This window comes from Echiichthys vipera, assembly GCF_963691815.1.
Source record: "Echiichthys vipera genome assembly, chromosome: 11".
NCBI lineage: Eukaryota > Metazoa > Chordata > Actinopteri > Perciformes > Trachinidae > Echiichthys > Echiichthys vipera.
This window is the reverse complement of record NC_139836.1, coordinates 4,053,681-4,069,117: the sequence shown is the minus strand read 5'-3', so window position 1 is coordinate 4,069,117 and position 15,437 is coordinate 4,053,681. Positions and strand designations below refer to the sequence as shown.

At 37.4% G+C, this 15,437-nt stretch overlaps 1 protein-coding gene across 1 annotated transcript in view; it reads left to right on the top strand.

Moving 5' to 3' along the window:
• Positions 1 to 2,076: 2,076 nt before the first annotated feature.
• Positions 2,077 to 15,437, top strand: part of nfkb2 (nuclear factor of kappa light polypeptide gene enhancer in B-cells 2 (p49/p100)) — a 24,975-nt gene continuing 11,614 nt past the window's right edge. Inside the window, exons 1-8 of the mRNA XM_083922873.1 lie at positions 2,077 to 2,123; positions 2,988 to 3,103; positions 7,678 to 7,717; positions 9,664 to 9,739; positions 10,674 to 10,714; positions 12,601 to 12,699; positions 14,170 to 14,321; positions 14,457 to 14,569. Of these exons, the coding sequence (XP_083778999.1) occupies positions 3,087 to 3,103; positions 7,678 to 7,717; positions 9,664 to 9,739; positions 10,674 to 10,714; positions 12,601 to 12,699; positions 14,170 to 14,321; positions 14,457 to 14,569 (538 nt within the window). The 5' untranslated portion in view covers positions 2,077 to 2,123; positions 2,988 to 3,086. The remainder of the gene's footprint in view (positions 2,124 to 2,987; positions 3,104 to 7,677; positions 7,718 to 9,663; positions 9,740 to 10,673; positions 10,715 to 12,600; positions 12,700 to 14,169; positions 14,322 to 14,456; positions 14,570 to 15,437) is intronic.

The following is a 15,437-nucleotide window of genomic DNA, read 5'->3' as shown; positions in this document are numbered from 1 at the left end:
TATGAAAAACAGAAGATGTTTAATTTATTACAGAGAAAAACTTTCAATGTTTTATTGCAACTAAAATAAATTTGTGATTAAAATGAGTCAAAATTTAATCAAATCAAAAGCAGCTTGTGAATCAAAATGTTGAATATTATTCCAACATTTAATCTTAATATATGTTTTAATGTATGTAATGTATTAATCTTAATTATATGTATTTTTTCTTGGCATGACTGGTCTTCCATACAATCCTGCTTTTTAAAAATTAATATTAATTATTTATCGTCATAATGAAAATTCCTTACATTTTAAACTAATAACTCCACTACAGCGGTACTACATAGGGGCAGATATTTTATGTTTTGTATTTATTATAATTAATTTACAATGAACAACTTAATTGTAAATATTTGTAATGCTGTTATGGTATCATCATAATCCTCTAATTTTCCTCTGAATTTATTTTAATAACAAATATAATAAAATAATAATAGTCCATCTTTTCCTGGCCTCTCTGGGCTCACATACTTTTATACTTTTTGTAAAGAATAATTAAACTAAATTAAAAAGAAATAAACGTTTTCAAATACAGGCTAAGACTTTTTAAATATTTTGTTTGTATTTATTAAAATTAATTCACAATAAACGACTTAATTTTAAACAATAAATATTGTTTTTTCATGCTGTTATCTTTGTACTCTAAATTTAATTTAATAAAATAATAATAAAGTTAATAATTTAACTTTAATTTCACTTAATGAAAAATAAATAAATAACTTTTTCAAACACAGACATTTTATGTATTTTCTGGATAATTTTTTAATAAAATTGATTCACATTAAAAAGCTTCCCAGAGTCAGTTTTGTGTCATATTTTATTATTTTATTATTTTTTTATTTATTTATTTAATCGTCAGTTGCTTCGTATTTCACGCTGACGTCAGAGTGGGCGGGGCTTCTGCTTCCACCAATCAGCGGGCGACGCTGCGCCGGAATTCCCCTCGAGCTCCGGGGCTTTCCACTCTGACTGACAGGCCGCTGGTAACCTTGACAACACCACCGAGCTGCTTCCGGTAAAGAGAGTTGAACTTCACATTAAAAGCGTGTATTTATGATTTCTTTGTATTTATTATTACGTTTATATTATAATTATGTTGTATTACTGTTTTATTATTGACTATATTTTATTCATTATTTTATATATAGGTTTCATTTATATTGTATTATTTACTATATTTTATTTATTTTATATATTTATATGGTATTGTATTTACTTTGATTTATTATTTAACATATATATTTTATTTATATTGTATAATTATTCACTATATTTTGTTTATTTTATATATTTTTTCTATTTCTATGGTATTGTATCTTTATTTACTATATTTTATGTATTTTATATATTTTTTTATTTATTTGGTATTGTATTTACTATATTTTATTATTTTATTATATATATATATTATTTTATATTATTATTATATATTATTTTCTACAGTCTAGGGTATTTAGCATAGATCATAGATCCTTCAGTAAATTTCAAATAAAACTCTGATACTTTACTTTTTTTGTGTTTGTTTAGATATTTACACCCTTTCCTCTTTTTTTTATCAATTTTCTTTTTACATACTAAACATACTAAACTGATATTATTATTATTTAACGTTATTATCTTATATCGTTATTGATTTTTTTAATTATTTCTGTTATCTTTGTGCAAAATAAATGATAAACTTTTACAAAACAACCTTTCTTTGGTTTGGGAATTTTAACCAAACTAAACAAACAGAACAAGCAAGAGTTAAAAAATATAAAATACAAAAAATGTAAATAGACTAAAGCTAATAAAGACAGGGCAGGAATAAATACCAATCGATTTAACTCATTATTATTATTATTATTATTATTATTATACATTTTAATTTTTTGTTATTGTTTTTGTAATTGTTGCTTTAATCTCGGACCAATCTGGAACAAGAATTTCCTTCGTGATTAAAAAGTTAATTTCACCTCATTTTACTTTATTTTATTTTGAAAATCCCGGATCGGAAGTGGCCTCGGGCGCGTTGCTGCAGCCTTTACTCCAGCCAGAGTTCAGGGAAACACACGGACACAGACTTCTGCTGCAGACTGCAGGTAAAAAACTCACCTTTAAACTCTTTATTCCTGTTCATCTGATCGATTACTCATCAATCACCTGTTTCCATGGCAACAGCAAAGTGAAACGTGACCTAAATGCGTCATTTTAGAGTAAAAACTTACATTTGTGCGGCAACAAACTGAAGAAATACAAATGCATTTAAGCTTATTTGTCCTTCAAACTGAGACATTTAGCTCTAAAAGTGTGATTTACTGAGTATTTGGGCTTTTCCACCTTTATTAGTGTTTAATCTAAATATATAAACAGTCATTATTAATCAAATGTTTGTCTTTATTAAGAGTAAACAAACAAAATGCTGCAGTTTCATCTGATTGTGTAACTGTTAACTTTAAAACCATGTCATTTAAATTGTTAGATATGTTTTATTATTGATTATATTCTAACTTTGCATCGTTTTCTACAAAAATATGACTTAAAATCTGTAATTTTACAGTAAAAAATGACTGAATTTGGTCCAAAGAAAAGAGTATGATGTCATTATTTCATTTAACTGTTAAAGAAAATGTTAATTATTGTAGTTTTCTTAGTTTTTCTCAGGTAATTCCAGGTTTTAGTGTCGTTATGAGCTTCAAATGATGCTGTGAACTTGGTTAGATGATTGATTTTAATTAAAGTTTTATAAATAGTGATTAATGGAGCATCACCACTGCTACAAACTACAGTTCCTCCATTTGAAATTGATTTTGAAAGGTTTTGGATTGTTCCTTTAAACAGGAGCAGCAGTTTGTTGTGGAATTTCCCCCTGTCTTATTTAGATATGACTCCATCACACACACACACACACACACACACACACACACACACTGAGTGGTGATTAACTCCTGATTTGGCGTCTGCAGGACTAAACTGAGAGGAGGAAGAACAGATCAGCGTCCTCCTCCTGCAGGGAGCTGAGCCTTCATCATCGTCTTCATCATCATCAGTGTTTCTGCAGAGTCATGGCAGGAGCTCTCAGGTACGTTTCATTTACGCGTTAAACGCAAAGTCAGAGGGATGTGAGGGAACATGTTGGATGTTCTCATGTGCTGACACGTGAAGTTATAACTGCAGATATTTGGGTTAACTGTTGATGTTGCTGCTCTTTAAGTGTCCTGAGACGACTTTTGTTTTGATCGAACACGTTTAGATTCACATCAAAGTGTTGATTTAAAGTTGATTTAAAGCAATAATTCCGAGACATAAATTTATGTAGCGTTCTCGGTCTGATCGGACTTTAGGTTCTGTCTGTTGAAGCGTCTCGTAGTGTTGTTGGTTGGATCGGGCCTCAGGTTCTGGTTCTGTGAAGTGTCTTGTAGTGTTCTTGGTCCGATCAGACTTTAGGTTCAAGGTCTGTTTGTTGAAGCGTCTCGTAACGTTCTTGGTCCGATCAGACTTCAGGTTCTGTTTGTTGAAGCTTCTCGTAGCGTTCTCGTCCGATCAGACTTCAGGTTCTGTTTGTTGAAGCTTCTCGTAGCGTTCTCGTCCGATCAGACTTCAGGTTTAGGTTCTGTCTGTTGAAGCGTCTGGTAGCGCTCTTGGTCCGATCGGACTTTAGGTTCAGGTTCTGTTGAAGCGTCTCGTAGCGTTCTTGGTCCGATCGGACTTCAGGTTCAGGTTCTGTTTGTTAAAGCGTCTGGTAGTGTTCTTGGTCTGATCGGACTTAAGGTTCTGTTTGTTGAAGCATCTCGTAGCGTTCTTGGTCCGATCGGACTTCAGGTTCAGGTTCTGTTTGTTAAAGCGTCTGGTAGCGTTCTTGGTCTGATCGGACTTAAGGTTCTGTCTGTTGAAGCATCTCGTAGCGTTCTCGGTCTGATCGGACTTCAGGTTCAGGTTCTGTTTGTTGAAGCTTCTCGTAGCGTTCTCGTCCGATCAGACTTCAGGTTCAGGTTCTGTTTGTTGAAGCATCTCGTAGCATTCTTGGTTCGATCGGACTTCAGGTTTAGGTTCTGTCTGTTGAAGCGTCTCGTAGCGTTCTCGGCCCGATCGGACTTTAGGTTCTGTCTGTTGAAGCATCTCGTAGCGTTCTTGGGCCAATCAGACTTCAGGTTCAGGTTCTGTTTGTTGAAACATCTCGTAGCGTTCTCGGTTTGATTGGACTTTAGGTTCAGGTTCTGTCTGTTGAAGCGTCTCGTAGCGTTCTTGGGCCGATCGGACTTCAGGTTCAGGTTCTGTTTGTTGAAACAACCTCGTAGCGTTCTTGGTTGGATCAGACTTTAGGTTCTGTTTCTGTTTTTTGAAGTGTTTCGTAGCGTTCTCGGCCTTGTTGCTAATGTCAAAAATATTTACATATCAAATAACAGTAAAAGCCATTTTTCTCTTACTTTTGACACTTAAAGTACATTTTGCTTTTTATACTTGGATACTTTTACTTGACTTTCTCCAGCGCTGACATGAGAGATGATGCTTTCAAGTAATTTAGCGTGATTTTGTCCTGAAAGTCACAAAATATGAAAACTCTACAACATGTAAACAAAGAGACCAAACAAAGCAGCTGTTTGTCTCTTTGTTGTTTGTCTCTTTGTTGTTTGTCTGTTTAAACCAGAAGCGGTGGATCCGGTCCATGACTCTGGTGTTTTTTGGGAAGTTTTTGACATTAAAGGTAAAGACGTATTTCATCATGTTGACAGAAACATGAGGCCGGAGAGTTTCAGAGAAGCACAAAACAAAATAACCCCAGTGGATTCCTGCAGAGGTCAAAGGTCACACAGAAATACCCTGAACGCAAACTTCCCCCTTGTACTGTACCTGCTGTGGGTTGTATTAACACACTGCTGCGACGTGATTGGCTGCTGTCATCAACGGGGAGCGGGGGGGGGCGTCCCACTGTTGCGTTGAAGTCTGGAGACGATTCAAATGAGATTTGAGTCAGATGCTGTAGTGAGCCGCGAGGAGTGACAGGAAGCCACCTGAGACCGACACAGAGGAAGGAAAGAGCATGAAACATCAGGTTTGTGTTCGCTTTCCACGTCTTTGTGCTTTAAGTACGCTGCGGTTTGCTCTCCACATGCAGTTGTTTTGAGGTTGTTGTCTTCTTAATGTAAGAATTCTGTATTTTGAGTTCATTTGTTGGGGTTTTTAAGTTAAACAAGCTGCTTAGTGTGTAAAACACGTCAGAAATGATCTCACATGTCTTTTATTGTACAATCAAAAGATAGATTTGGGAGCAAAAGTGTCGATGCTGCATTAAAAACTGTTTTTTTATCGCAAATAAGACAAATTTGTGATCATGTGGCTCAAAGGTTTTGCTGAGCTGCATCTCAGATTGAGACGTGTCGGCTCAACAGCGAGCAAAATGTTCGGATTCCCATTGATACGTTTTTAATCATCACTGTTTTTATTGCGTATTAAAGAAACAACAGTGACCCCACAGGAGCGCACAAACCATGCAAACATATCCCTGCAAACACGCCGAACGTAAAGGTCATAAAACGTCTGAAAAACGTGTGGCCGTGGTACACGTGGATGATTCTGCACCGGGATTTAAAGGATGTTTTATTGAATGTTTCACAGTGTTTTGGATCGATTAGTTGGATTTAATCAGCGTCCCGTGAGAGCCGCTGGTAGTTGAGCGGGGGAGCAGGGGGGTGATGACGACACGAGGGGCCGAGCGCTCGTTCCAAACAACAATGGCAGCTCCTGAAGAGGTTAGCTTAGATGCTACAATAGCATTAATCAGTGCGTTTACAGTCACATCAGTCACCGGCAAATGGTCTTTCCCTGGTTAAGAGAATAATCAGATAATCAAAGTTCCCCTCGTAAACATGAAAGAGGGTTGAATGGGAAAGTGACAGAGTAACTCTTCCTCCGGTACAGTAGGGGGCGCTCCACCAACACACAGCTGCTCTGAATGCGGCTTTTTCCCGGTTCCCCTTTGTCAAAATCCCAAACAGTCGACTTTTGGACAGAATTACGACAGAAACGGGTCTTCTTAGTAGTGATGTTAGTTGCTGTGGTGAAGTCCTCCCTTGGTTTAAAGGTAACGCTCTATTGTTGTCTTTTTTTCACGTTGTTTTTGGCGCCGTTTCTTCCTGGTTTATTCTGTTTACGGGGGAAAAGCCACTGCTGTGGAGTGGGGAGCATGCGCAGACGAGAAACCCAATAATAATAATAATCCAAGAACGCTGTTTACATGCGGGAATATCCAGGGAACTGAAGGAGTTCTCTTGGTCTGTTACCCGGGGTATGAGAACCCAGATTTTACCCCGTGTTTACATGGTGTTTGAGTAACCGGAGTCTGACCTTAACCTGATTATAATCGGGTTTTTAAACTGCATGTAAACGCACTTTTGTGAGTGACGGCTTTTCTCAGGGGAATAGATTCAACTCACTTCATTTTTATTTACTGTGCCAAGAGACACTTTACATACAGAGTAGGTCTACACCCAACACTTCCTCCACGAGCAGCAGCAGGTCGCCCTATCTACTGTATAATCATAATCATGATAATATCTATATACAGTATTTATTTAGCAGTCTTGTCTGATGTCTCCTGTCTCCTTATGACTGACTGTCAGAGAGTTTGATGTTTGCATTGATAGAAAAAGTTTCTCTGGGACAAAAGAGAGCCTCTGGATGTGACTGCTGTTGTGTTCATTCATTCATCTTCAACCGCTTATCCCGGGGTCGGGGTCGTGGGGTGCTGGAGCCGATCCCAGCTGACATCAGGCGTGAGGCGGGGTCCACCCTGGACAGGACGCCAGTCTATCACAGGACACATAGAGACGAACAGAGACAGACAACCATTCACACCTAAGGCCAATTCTTAGAGTAATTAATTAACCTGCTGTTGTGTATTATTCTATACTCATAAGTGTTTTTGGGTGAACTGTTCCTTTAATACCAGCAGCTCTTTAGTCGCACCTTTTAGAAACAATAGTGAACTGTTCCTTTAAGAACAAAACACTTCCTGTCTGCAGAGAAACACAGTTTTCTCTTTCTGCTCGAGTTTCCTGGTGCCCTTCTTAGAAAACATCCTTCTTCTTCTTCTTCTTCTTCTTCTTCTTCTTCTTCTTCTTCTTCTTCTCCTTCTTCTTCTTCTTCTTCTTCTTCTTCAGCAGCAGCAGCAGAGTGACATCATCACCAGTGGCCCCGCCCCCCTCTCAAGTCTGGAATTCTGGGGGTTTTCCTCGGCGCGGCCACTTCCAGGAAGTGACTGAAAACAGGCGGAGGGGAGGGGAAGGGGGGGTGAGACGACACAGACAGAGAGAGAGAGAGAGAAGAGGGAGGGAGGGAGGGAGGACGTTAAACAGCAGAGAAGAAGAAAGAGAGAGAGAAGAAGAGAGAGAGAGAGAGAGTTGTTTTTGAAGCTCTCTCGTGCGTCATGTGAAAGTGAAACCGCTGCAGATTTGACGCCGTTGTTCCGTTTGTTTGTTTGTTTGTTTGTTTGTTTGTTTGTTTGTTGTTTCGTCGCTCGTCTCGTCAGGACTTTCACTCTTCAGACGACTTAAAGCGACTCAGGTCAGAGAGGGTTTCCTGTTTCCTGTTGCAGCTCCTTTCAGATTTAAAGCCTCTAACTGTTTGTTTGTTTGTTTGTTTGTTTGTTTGCTGCAGGATGACTGAAGCCCAGTTCATCAACGTCTACGACAATGACGTGAGTCTCCTTCCACTCCGTACTTTAAACACAGCAGGACTTTATTGTTGCTCTTCTGATTATTCTGATGATGAATCACTTCCTTTTTGCACACCAGTGTTTCTCATCGTGTCTGGAAGTCATTTAACCTTTTTTACAGGATCCCAAATCTTCCATTCACTCGTTTTTCTGCTTATTCTTTTAATTATTAATAAAGAGCTCTGCGTGCTGCTGTCCACGGCTCAGCGCCCCGATCATTAACGGTGTTCTCAGTGAATTAAGGAGTCGATTGGTTGCAGTTTTGCTCTCTTAGAATTAGAATTACAATTGTTTTTAATGTCTTTGTACCAGAACAACGACATTTACAGTACAATCCCTTAAAGTGCAGAAATAATTTCACAATAAAAGCATCAAAAAGAAAAGAGAAGACCTTTAAGGGACACATTTAAAACGACAAGCTTACACACACACGCACACACACACACTGTTGTCAGCTTTGTAATGAAGTGATAATGACAAATTAAGCATTTAACGATCAATTTAGATTCCTTTAGATTCACAAAAAAATCATCGAACGAGCTCACGATCGTGTTATTTGGGTCGGTTCCAGTGTTATTTCCCCTCCACAGATGAACACAGTCATGTGGGAAGATGCTAAAAATCACATGCTAATCAAATGCGTGACTAATATTGTGAAAAGCGCTGCGACGGTTATTTGCATTTTCTGTTCCAGGTGGAAAATTAATAACTTCCTTTGAAACGTCAGAACAAGTGTTTTCAGAGTTTTCAGTTTTATTAAACGTTACTGAAGAAATGATTTACATAATAATTTTGACGCGTCATTTCCTGCTGGGTTTCTCAGGAGGGGGGCTGGAGTCTCCCTCAGGGCGCCCTCCCACTGTGCCTCCGTCCCCTGCCCCGGGCTTTAGGGTCCTTGTCCCCCCCTCCAGGCCCGTTTGTACTCACACTACCTGGGCCTCGGAGAATGCTTCTTGCTGCCTATACGTCATCACGCCGTAACACGTCACACGCATTGATGACGTCATGGCGATGCGTGGCTTTGTTTCCAGATCTTTCCGTAGACCTCGGAGTTTTTGTGCGTCTTGTCGACTGTTTTTGAATCTTTTCATCGACCAAATCTGCAGTAAACACTCCACCTCTGCATCACACCAACGTGAACCTTTCACCTCCATTGTTTAAAATGTCCGCGCATGGTCCCTCCTTCTTTTTTCTACGTCCCAACAGGCGCACAGGAAATGACCTCAGAGCCGTCGTAGGCCTCGTGCTCGTACACGTGCAAACACGCTTTACAAAAGCCCACCTCTCTCAGACGGGCCGTGGACGGCCAGCTGGCCGCAGTTATGCGCAGAGCGGTTGCACTCACACTGGTCAAACGCACTAGGCTTGACCCGAAAAACCTGTTTTGGCGCGGTGCGGAAGGACAGTGTGAGTGCGCCCTTAGAGAGAGGAGGAGAAATTCAGCATCCGTGAGGAACTCGGAGTAGAGCCGCTGCTCCTTTGTGTTGAAAGGAGCCAGTTGAGGTGGTTCAGGATCATCTGGTAAGGATGAACCCTGGGCGCCTCCCTAGGGAGGTGTTCCAGGCACGTCCAGCTGGGAGGAGGCCTCGGGGAAGACCCAGGACCAGGTGGAGAGATTAGATCTCCACACTGGCCTGGGAACGCCTCAGGATCCCCCAGTTAGAGCTGGTTAATGTGGCCCGGGAAAGGGAAGTTTGGGGTCCCCTGCTAAAGCTGCTGCCCCCACGACCAGACCCCGGATAAGAGGCTGAAGATGAAATGAGATGAGATTTCCTGCTGACGGATACGTGGAGCCGCGAGTCTCGAACGAGCGTGTTTTTGCCTTTTAGGATTCCTACGGAGTCCTGAAGATAGTTACTGATGAGGATTCACTGTTTGTCTCATTATAAGATGTTTTAGATGTTAAATATTCTTTTCTTCTTCTTCAGCTGCAGATTAATTTGATGCAGTACGACTACATCCCTCCAGTGGACATAAAGACTGAACCCTACATACCTGAGACAGGTACGCCGACAGGTGAACAACCAAATATTTTACATCTACTTAAAGTGTCATTCCAGCGCAAAATCATCCCAGGGTCTTTTTCTGCATTTACAGACTTAGAGAGTCGCTAACAGCCGGACGTGGCTAACAGTGATTAGCTCGGGGCAGTACGGTGAATGCATTCAAAGGTCTTTTTTAACCACTAATACTGCTGAAAATAACAGCAAACCTCTGCAGCAGCATGAGAAGAGTCCCTACACACACAACAAAGCACCAACAACGTAGTTGGTGAAGCCAGAGTTTATTAAAGAGTGTTTTAAAGACTTACCTACTGGCCCCTGTACCAGCTCCTCTCATAGTAAAGTCCATTACAGTGGATTACCAAAGTCAATCCCAAAGGAAGGAGCCCATTGGTGCTTTGTTTGTAATAAATGGACGTAGCGTCTCCGTCGAGGTCCGTTCTCTCAACTTGATCCAATCGTCCTCGCCTACGGGAGTCTCCATCTTGTCAGACTAGTCTAATAATTTGTAACATTTGAGTGCAGGAATTTTACTGTGACAGAGTATTTTTAGTCCTTTTTCTGCAGTCTCAAGTCCCTGTTCTTTAATTTACTGTTAATAATATAAATACTTGTAATTATTAATATTTATATTTGAAATAAGCAGATTTTTTGGTTGGTTTTATAAGTTAATAGTTGAAAATAAGCTCCACCTCAACCAAGTACAACATTAAAATCCTGCTTTTTCTTTAATGCATAAGGAAAATAATTTAAAGATATAATAAAGAACATTATAACGAACTTTATCTCTCCACAAAACCTTCATCTACCTTTTTTATTTGAGGTCCTGTCACTGGTGAAATAGTGAAAGTCAGTGAAGTATTTCAGGAGTCATCAGTCATTACGATTAAGTTTCACTTTGTTTGTGAGTAATTAAACGTTTGTGTGTGTTTCAGCTCACGGCCCTTACATTCAGATCATCGAGGAGCCCAAACAGGTGAGAATAACGTTTGTAATTACAGTAAAAAGTGTCGTTTCTACTCTTTCCGTATAAAGTGACTGTTGTTTCATGAAGGCGTCCCACAGGGATCAACACTGGGGCCCCGTTACTCACAGTATCGTCTCCATCTGAGACTCTTCTATGCCGACGATGGCGTCTTTTACCTTTAACCAGGTTTCAGTCCGGTGACCTTGAGACCTCTTTGTGCTTTAAACTCCAAAATGACACAATGTTTGAATTTCACACGGTAAAAGATAAAACTTTATGATGCATGATGGGAAATCCAAAATGTTAAAACAGCACAGAGACGCAAAAGAATCTGTTTTAATTTAAAAATTAAAATGACAAAAAAAATAACAAAATTATATATAAAAATAATTTTAAAAATGTATATCTTTTTATTTTATTGTTAATAATAATATTAATAATTGTAATTTATAATATTAATATTAAAATTAGTTATAAAGTTGAGTTTTTTTCTTTAAAATCCGGCTTTTTCTTTAATGCATGAAGAAAATCCTTTAGTATGTTTAAAAATTATATTATAGTATATGTAATAATCTATATATATAGTTACTCAATGTCCTTGCTGGTGTGATCCTGAAGGATCATGAAAGTCTAAGTCTAAAACAACTAAAATATAGTATAATATATATAAGTATATGTATATATAATTGATTGATTTATACATATATACAATATTTCTATTACAAAACTATAAAAAAACAATATTTCTATTACAAAACTATAAAAAAACACAATATTTATTATTAAAAACTATAACAAAGTCATAAAAGTGTCATAAAATAGTATGTTGAAAAGATTAACATTAAAGTATGTTAAAACAAGTAAAATACAGTTTAATATATGTATATATATACATACAATATTTACTTTACAAAACTATAAAAAAAGTCATAAAAAGGTCATAAAATGTTGATAAAAGTCAGAATATGTCGTTTACAGTAAAGTCATATTATAATATGTTGTATATAATAAAGTCGTTATAATATGTCATTTATATAGTTAAGTATTTTGTAAAGTCACATTATAATATGTCATTTATAGAGAAAAGCCATTATAATATGTAGTTTATATAGAAAAGTCACATTATAATATGTTTTATATAATAAAGTATTATTTTACTATGTTGTATATATAATAAAGTCACATCATAATATGTCGTTTCTATAGTTTAGTGTGTTAAACTCTTGCACACGGTGTATTTCGGTTGTTTTAGGACCTAAAAGAACAAAAGTCAGAGCAAAAGTTCACCTTTAACACAGTAACAGCACGCAGAGTGGTGTTTCCCCCTCAGGTGGATAAATATCCACGTTACCGTAACAGTCACTTCCTTTAATCCAGGGTTTTCCCAACTGTCAACAACAGCGCGGGACTCTGAGCGCGCTGCAGGAAGTCAGGGAGTTTCTGCAGCTCCGGGGCGCGTGACCTCAGGGACACGCAGCGCGGTTTAAAAAACACATGTTTACGCAATCACTGCACAACACAACGGGACTCCCACTGCAGCTGGACCTTATTTCACAGACGTGTGATGATGCAGAGACGACATAAGAGGTGTTTTTAGTCGGATAATGTCAAATAAAAGCCGTCAAATGTCCCGAAACGTAACGTAAAAGCGCGACTTTGTGAAATGAAGTGTGAGCTGCTGAGGCGTGAGACGGTAACTCTGCGCCTGTGTGTGTGTGTCTGTGTGTGTGTGTGTGTGTGTGTGTGTGTGTGTGTGTGTGTGTGTGTGTGTGTGTGTGTGTGTGTGTGTGTGTGTGTGTGTGTGTGTGTGTGTGTGTGTGTGTGTGTGTGTGTGTGTGTGTGTGTGTGTGTGTGTGTGTGTGTGTGTGTGTGTGTGTGTGTGTGTGTGTTCCCAGAGGGGCTTTCGTTTCCGTTATGAGTGCGAGGGTCCGTCCCACGGCGGGCTCCCGGGGGCCTCCAGCGAGAAGAACAGGAGGACCTACCCGACCGTGAAGGTGCGTGACGCTCCGCTTCAACCACACGCCAACAACCTCCACGGCTACACACACACACACACACACACACACACACACGCGTTTTCTGTCATTGTTCACTTGAGTTTAAGGCCGTAACTAACCATTATTCTCATTTTCGACACAGATTAAACGGTTAGTTTGGTTAAAAAATGTCAGAAAATGGTGAAAAAGTCAAAGATGTTCAGTCACAGACGAGAGAAACAGGAAAATATTCACATTTTAAAAGAAGAAAACAGGGAATTTGGGATTTTTCTTTTAAAAAATAAGTCAAACAATTTACCTGATGTGAAAATAGTTGGTGATTATTTATTTTTTTAAATTATTATTATGAAGAGTTAACAACTAATCAAATAATTGACTATTCGTTGCAGCTAATTTAATTAATTATTTAGATTTCCTATTGTTTGTATTTTGTAGATCATTTTAATTTATCTGAAATAATTTTGAGATTTGTTTTGATTTATTTGTGATTATTTTTTATTTATTGTTGGATTTTTAAATTATTTTGACTACTTTAAAATTATTCAGTTTGCATATTTAATAATTTCTATTTTTGTGTATTTCTATTTTAAAATTAAAATTTATAATAAAAACAATTATATAAAAACAATTAAAAGTTTGAATTTACTGTTAATAAAGTTAATAATTTTAATTATTTGTAATTATTTTTGATTCATTGTTAAATTTGTAAATTCTTTTTTAAATGACTTTAAATTATTTTGTTTGCTTATTTAATTCTTTTAAAACTATTTCTTTATCTTCTTCATAATAAAATAAATAATAAATGCAATTATATATTAAAAATAATTTAAACATGTATATATTTAATTTAATGTTAATATAATATATATAAAATATATATAATTATATATAAAAAAAGTTGAAAAGGAAGAAGAATAAAGTAAATAATAGATATAATTAAAAGCTCAACTGTGTCATGAACTTGATTTATTACATTTTAACTGTTATTCAGATCATTTTTAGGGGATTTGAACCTGTTTTTCATTCGTGTGTTTGAGTATTTTTAAGTATTTTTTGTCCTTTTCCTGCAGTAAAGTCTATGTTGTTTAATTTATTGTGAATAATATCAATATTTGTAATTTATCATATACAGTACATCCGTATATATGTTGGTTCTTTAGCCGGTGCTCTGTAAACTGTTAGTTATCACAGTTTTTAGGATGTGTGTAGTGTTTTATTCATGTTACAGCTGTGGTTTCTTTAAAAGGAAGAAGAATAAAGTAAATAATAGATATAATTAAAAGCTCAACTGTGTCATGAAGTTGATTTATGACATTTTAACTGTTATTCAGATCATTTTTAGGGGATTTGAACCTGTTTTTCATTCGTGTGTTTGAGTATTTTTAAGTATTTTTCCTCCTTTTCCTGCAGTAAAAGTCTCCGTTCTTTAATTTACTGTGAATAATAAAAGTTCTGTGTCTCCGTCAGATCAATAACTACGTGGGTCACGCCCGGGTGGAGGTCCAGCTGGTGTCCCACACCGACCCCCCTCGTGTCCACGCTCACAGCCTGGTGGGACGCCACTGCACCGAGAACGGCACCTGCACGCTCGACGTGGGCCCCAACGACCTCACCGCCTCGTCAGTATCCAATCACCTCGCTGCATTTTTTCACTTTTTCACAATAATAATAAATAAACAAAGGTTTTGGACAGTTGAGAGCAGTTCTATAGAAAAAAGAGTGATTTTTATGTGTTGTGATGTCACTTCCTGTAGATTCAGTAACCTGGGGATCCTCCACGTGACCAAGAAAGGTGTGGTGGAGGTTCTGAGCCGGAGGCTGAGAGACGAGAGGAAGAGGCAGAAGGGAGCTCACTGTCACCTCACAGGTAAACGCCGTCACACGCTCGAACACAGGTGATGTCAGGGCGCACTCACACTGTGCCTCCGTACCGCCCCCGAGCACGTTCCACGACTAAAGTCTAGTTCTCTAGTAAACTCGCTCCTAAACAGGTCAACATGACAAGCAGCCACAGAATGGTGTTAAAAACAAAGGCATCATGTAGTATGTTGAAAACATTTTTTTAAGTCATATTATGTCGAATTAAAAAAAATAAAAAATGTAGTAAGTCAGAATTTAAAAAAAAAAAACGGTATAGTATGTCGAAAAAAAATAAGAAAAATACTTTTTTTCAGTTTTTATTATGTCGAAAAAAGTTTTTTTTAAAGTTTTTTTAAAAAGTTGTAGAATTTTTTTTTTTAAATCATATTATAGCATGTCAATTTTTTTTTCAGTCAAGAAAAAATGTAAAAAAAATTATAGTATTTTTTGTCAAAAAAAGTTTTAAAAAAAAGTCATTGTATGTCAAATTTAAATTTTGTCGAAAAACTAAAAAGATTCTTTTTTTTTGTTTTTAATTTATGTTGAAATAAGTTTTTTAAAAAGTCATAGTGTGTCAAAAAATAAATTTAAGTCAGAAATGTTTTGGGGAAAAAAGTAATAGAAAAAAACAAAAATAAAAAACAGGAAGTAGGTGCTCCAATCAGTGTCCTTAGAAGCTCCAAACAGGAAGTAGGCGCTCCAATCAGTGTCCTCAGAAGCTCCAAACAGGAAGTAGGTGCTCCAATCAGTGTCCTTAGAAGCTCCAAACAGGAAGTAGGCGCTCCAATCAGTGTCCTTAGAAGCTCCAAACAGGAAGTAGGCGCTCCAATCAGTGTCCTTAGAAGCTCCAAACAGGAAGTAGGTGCTCCAATCAG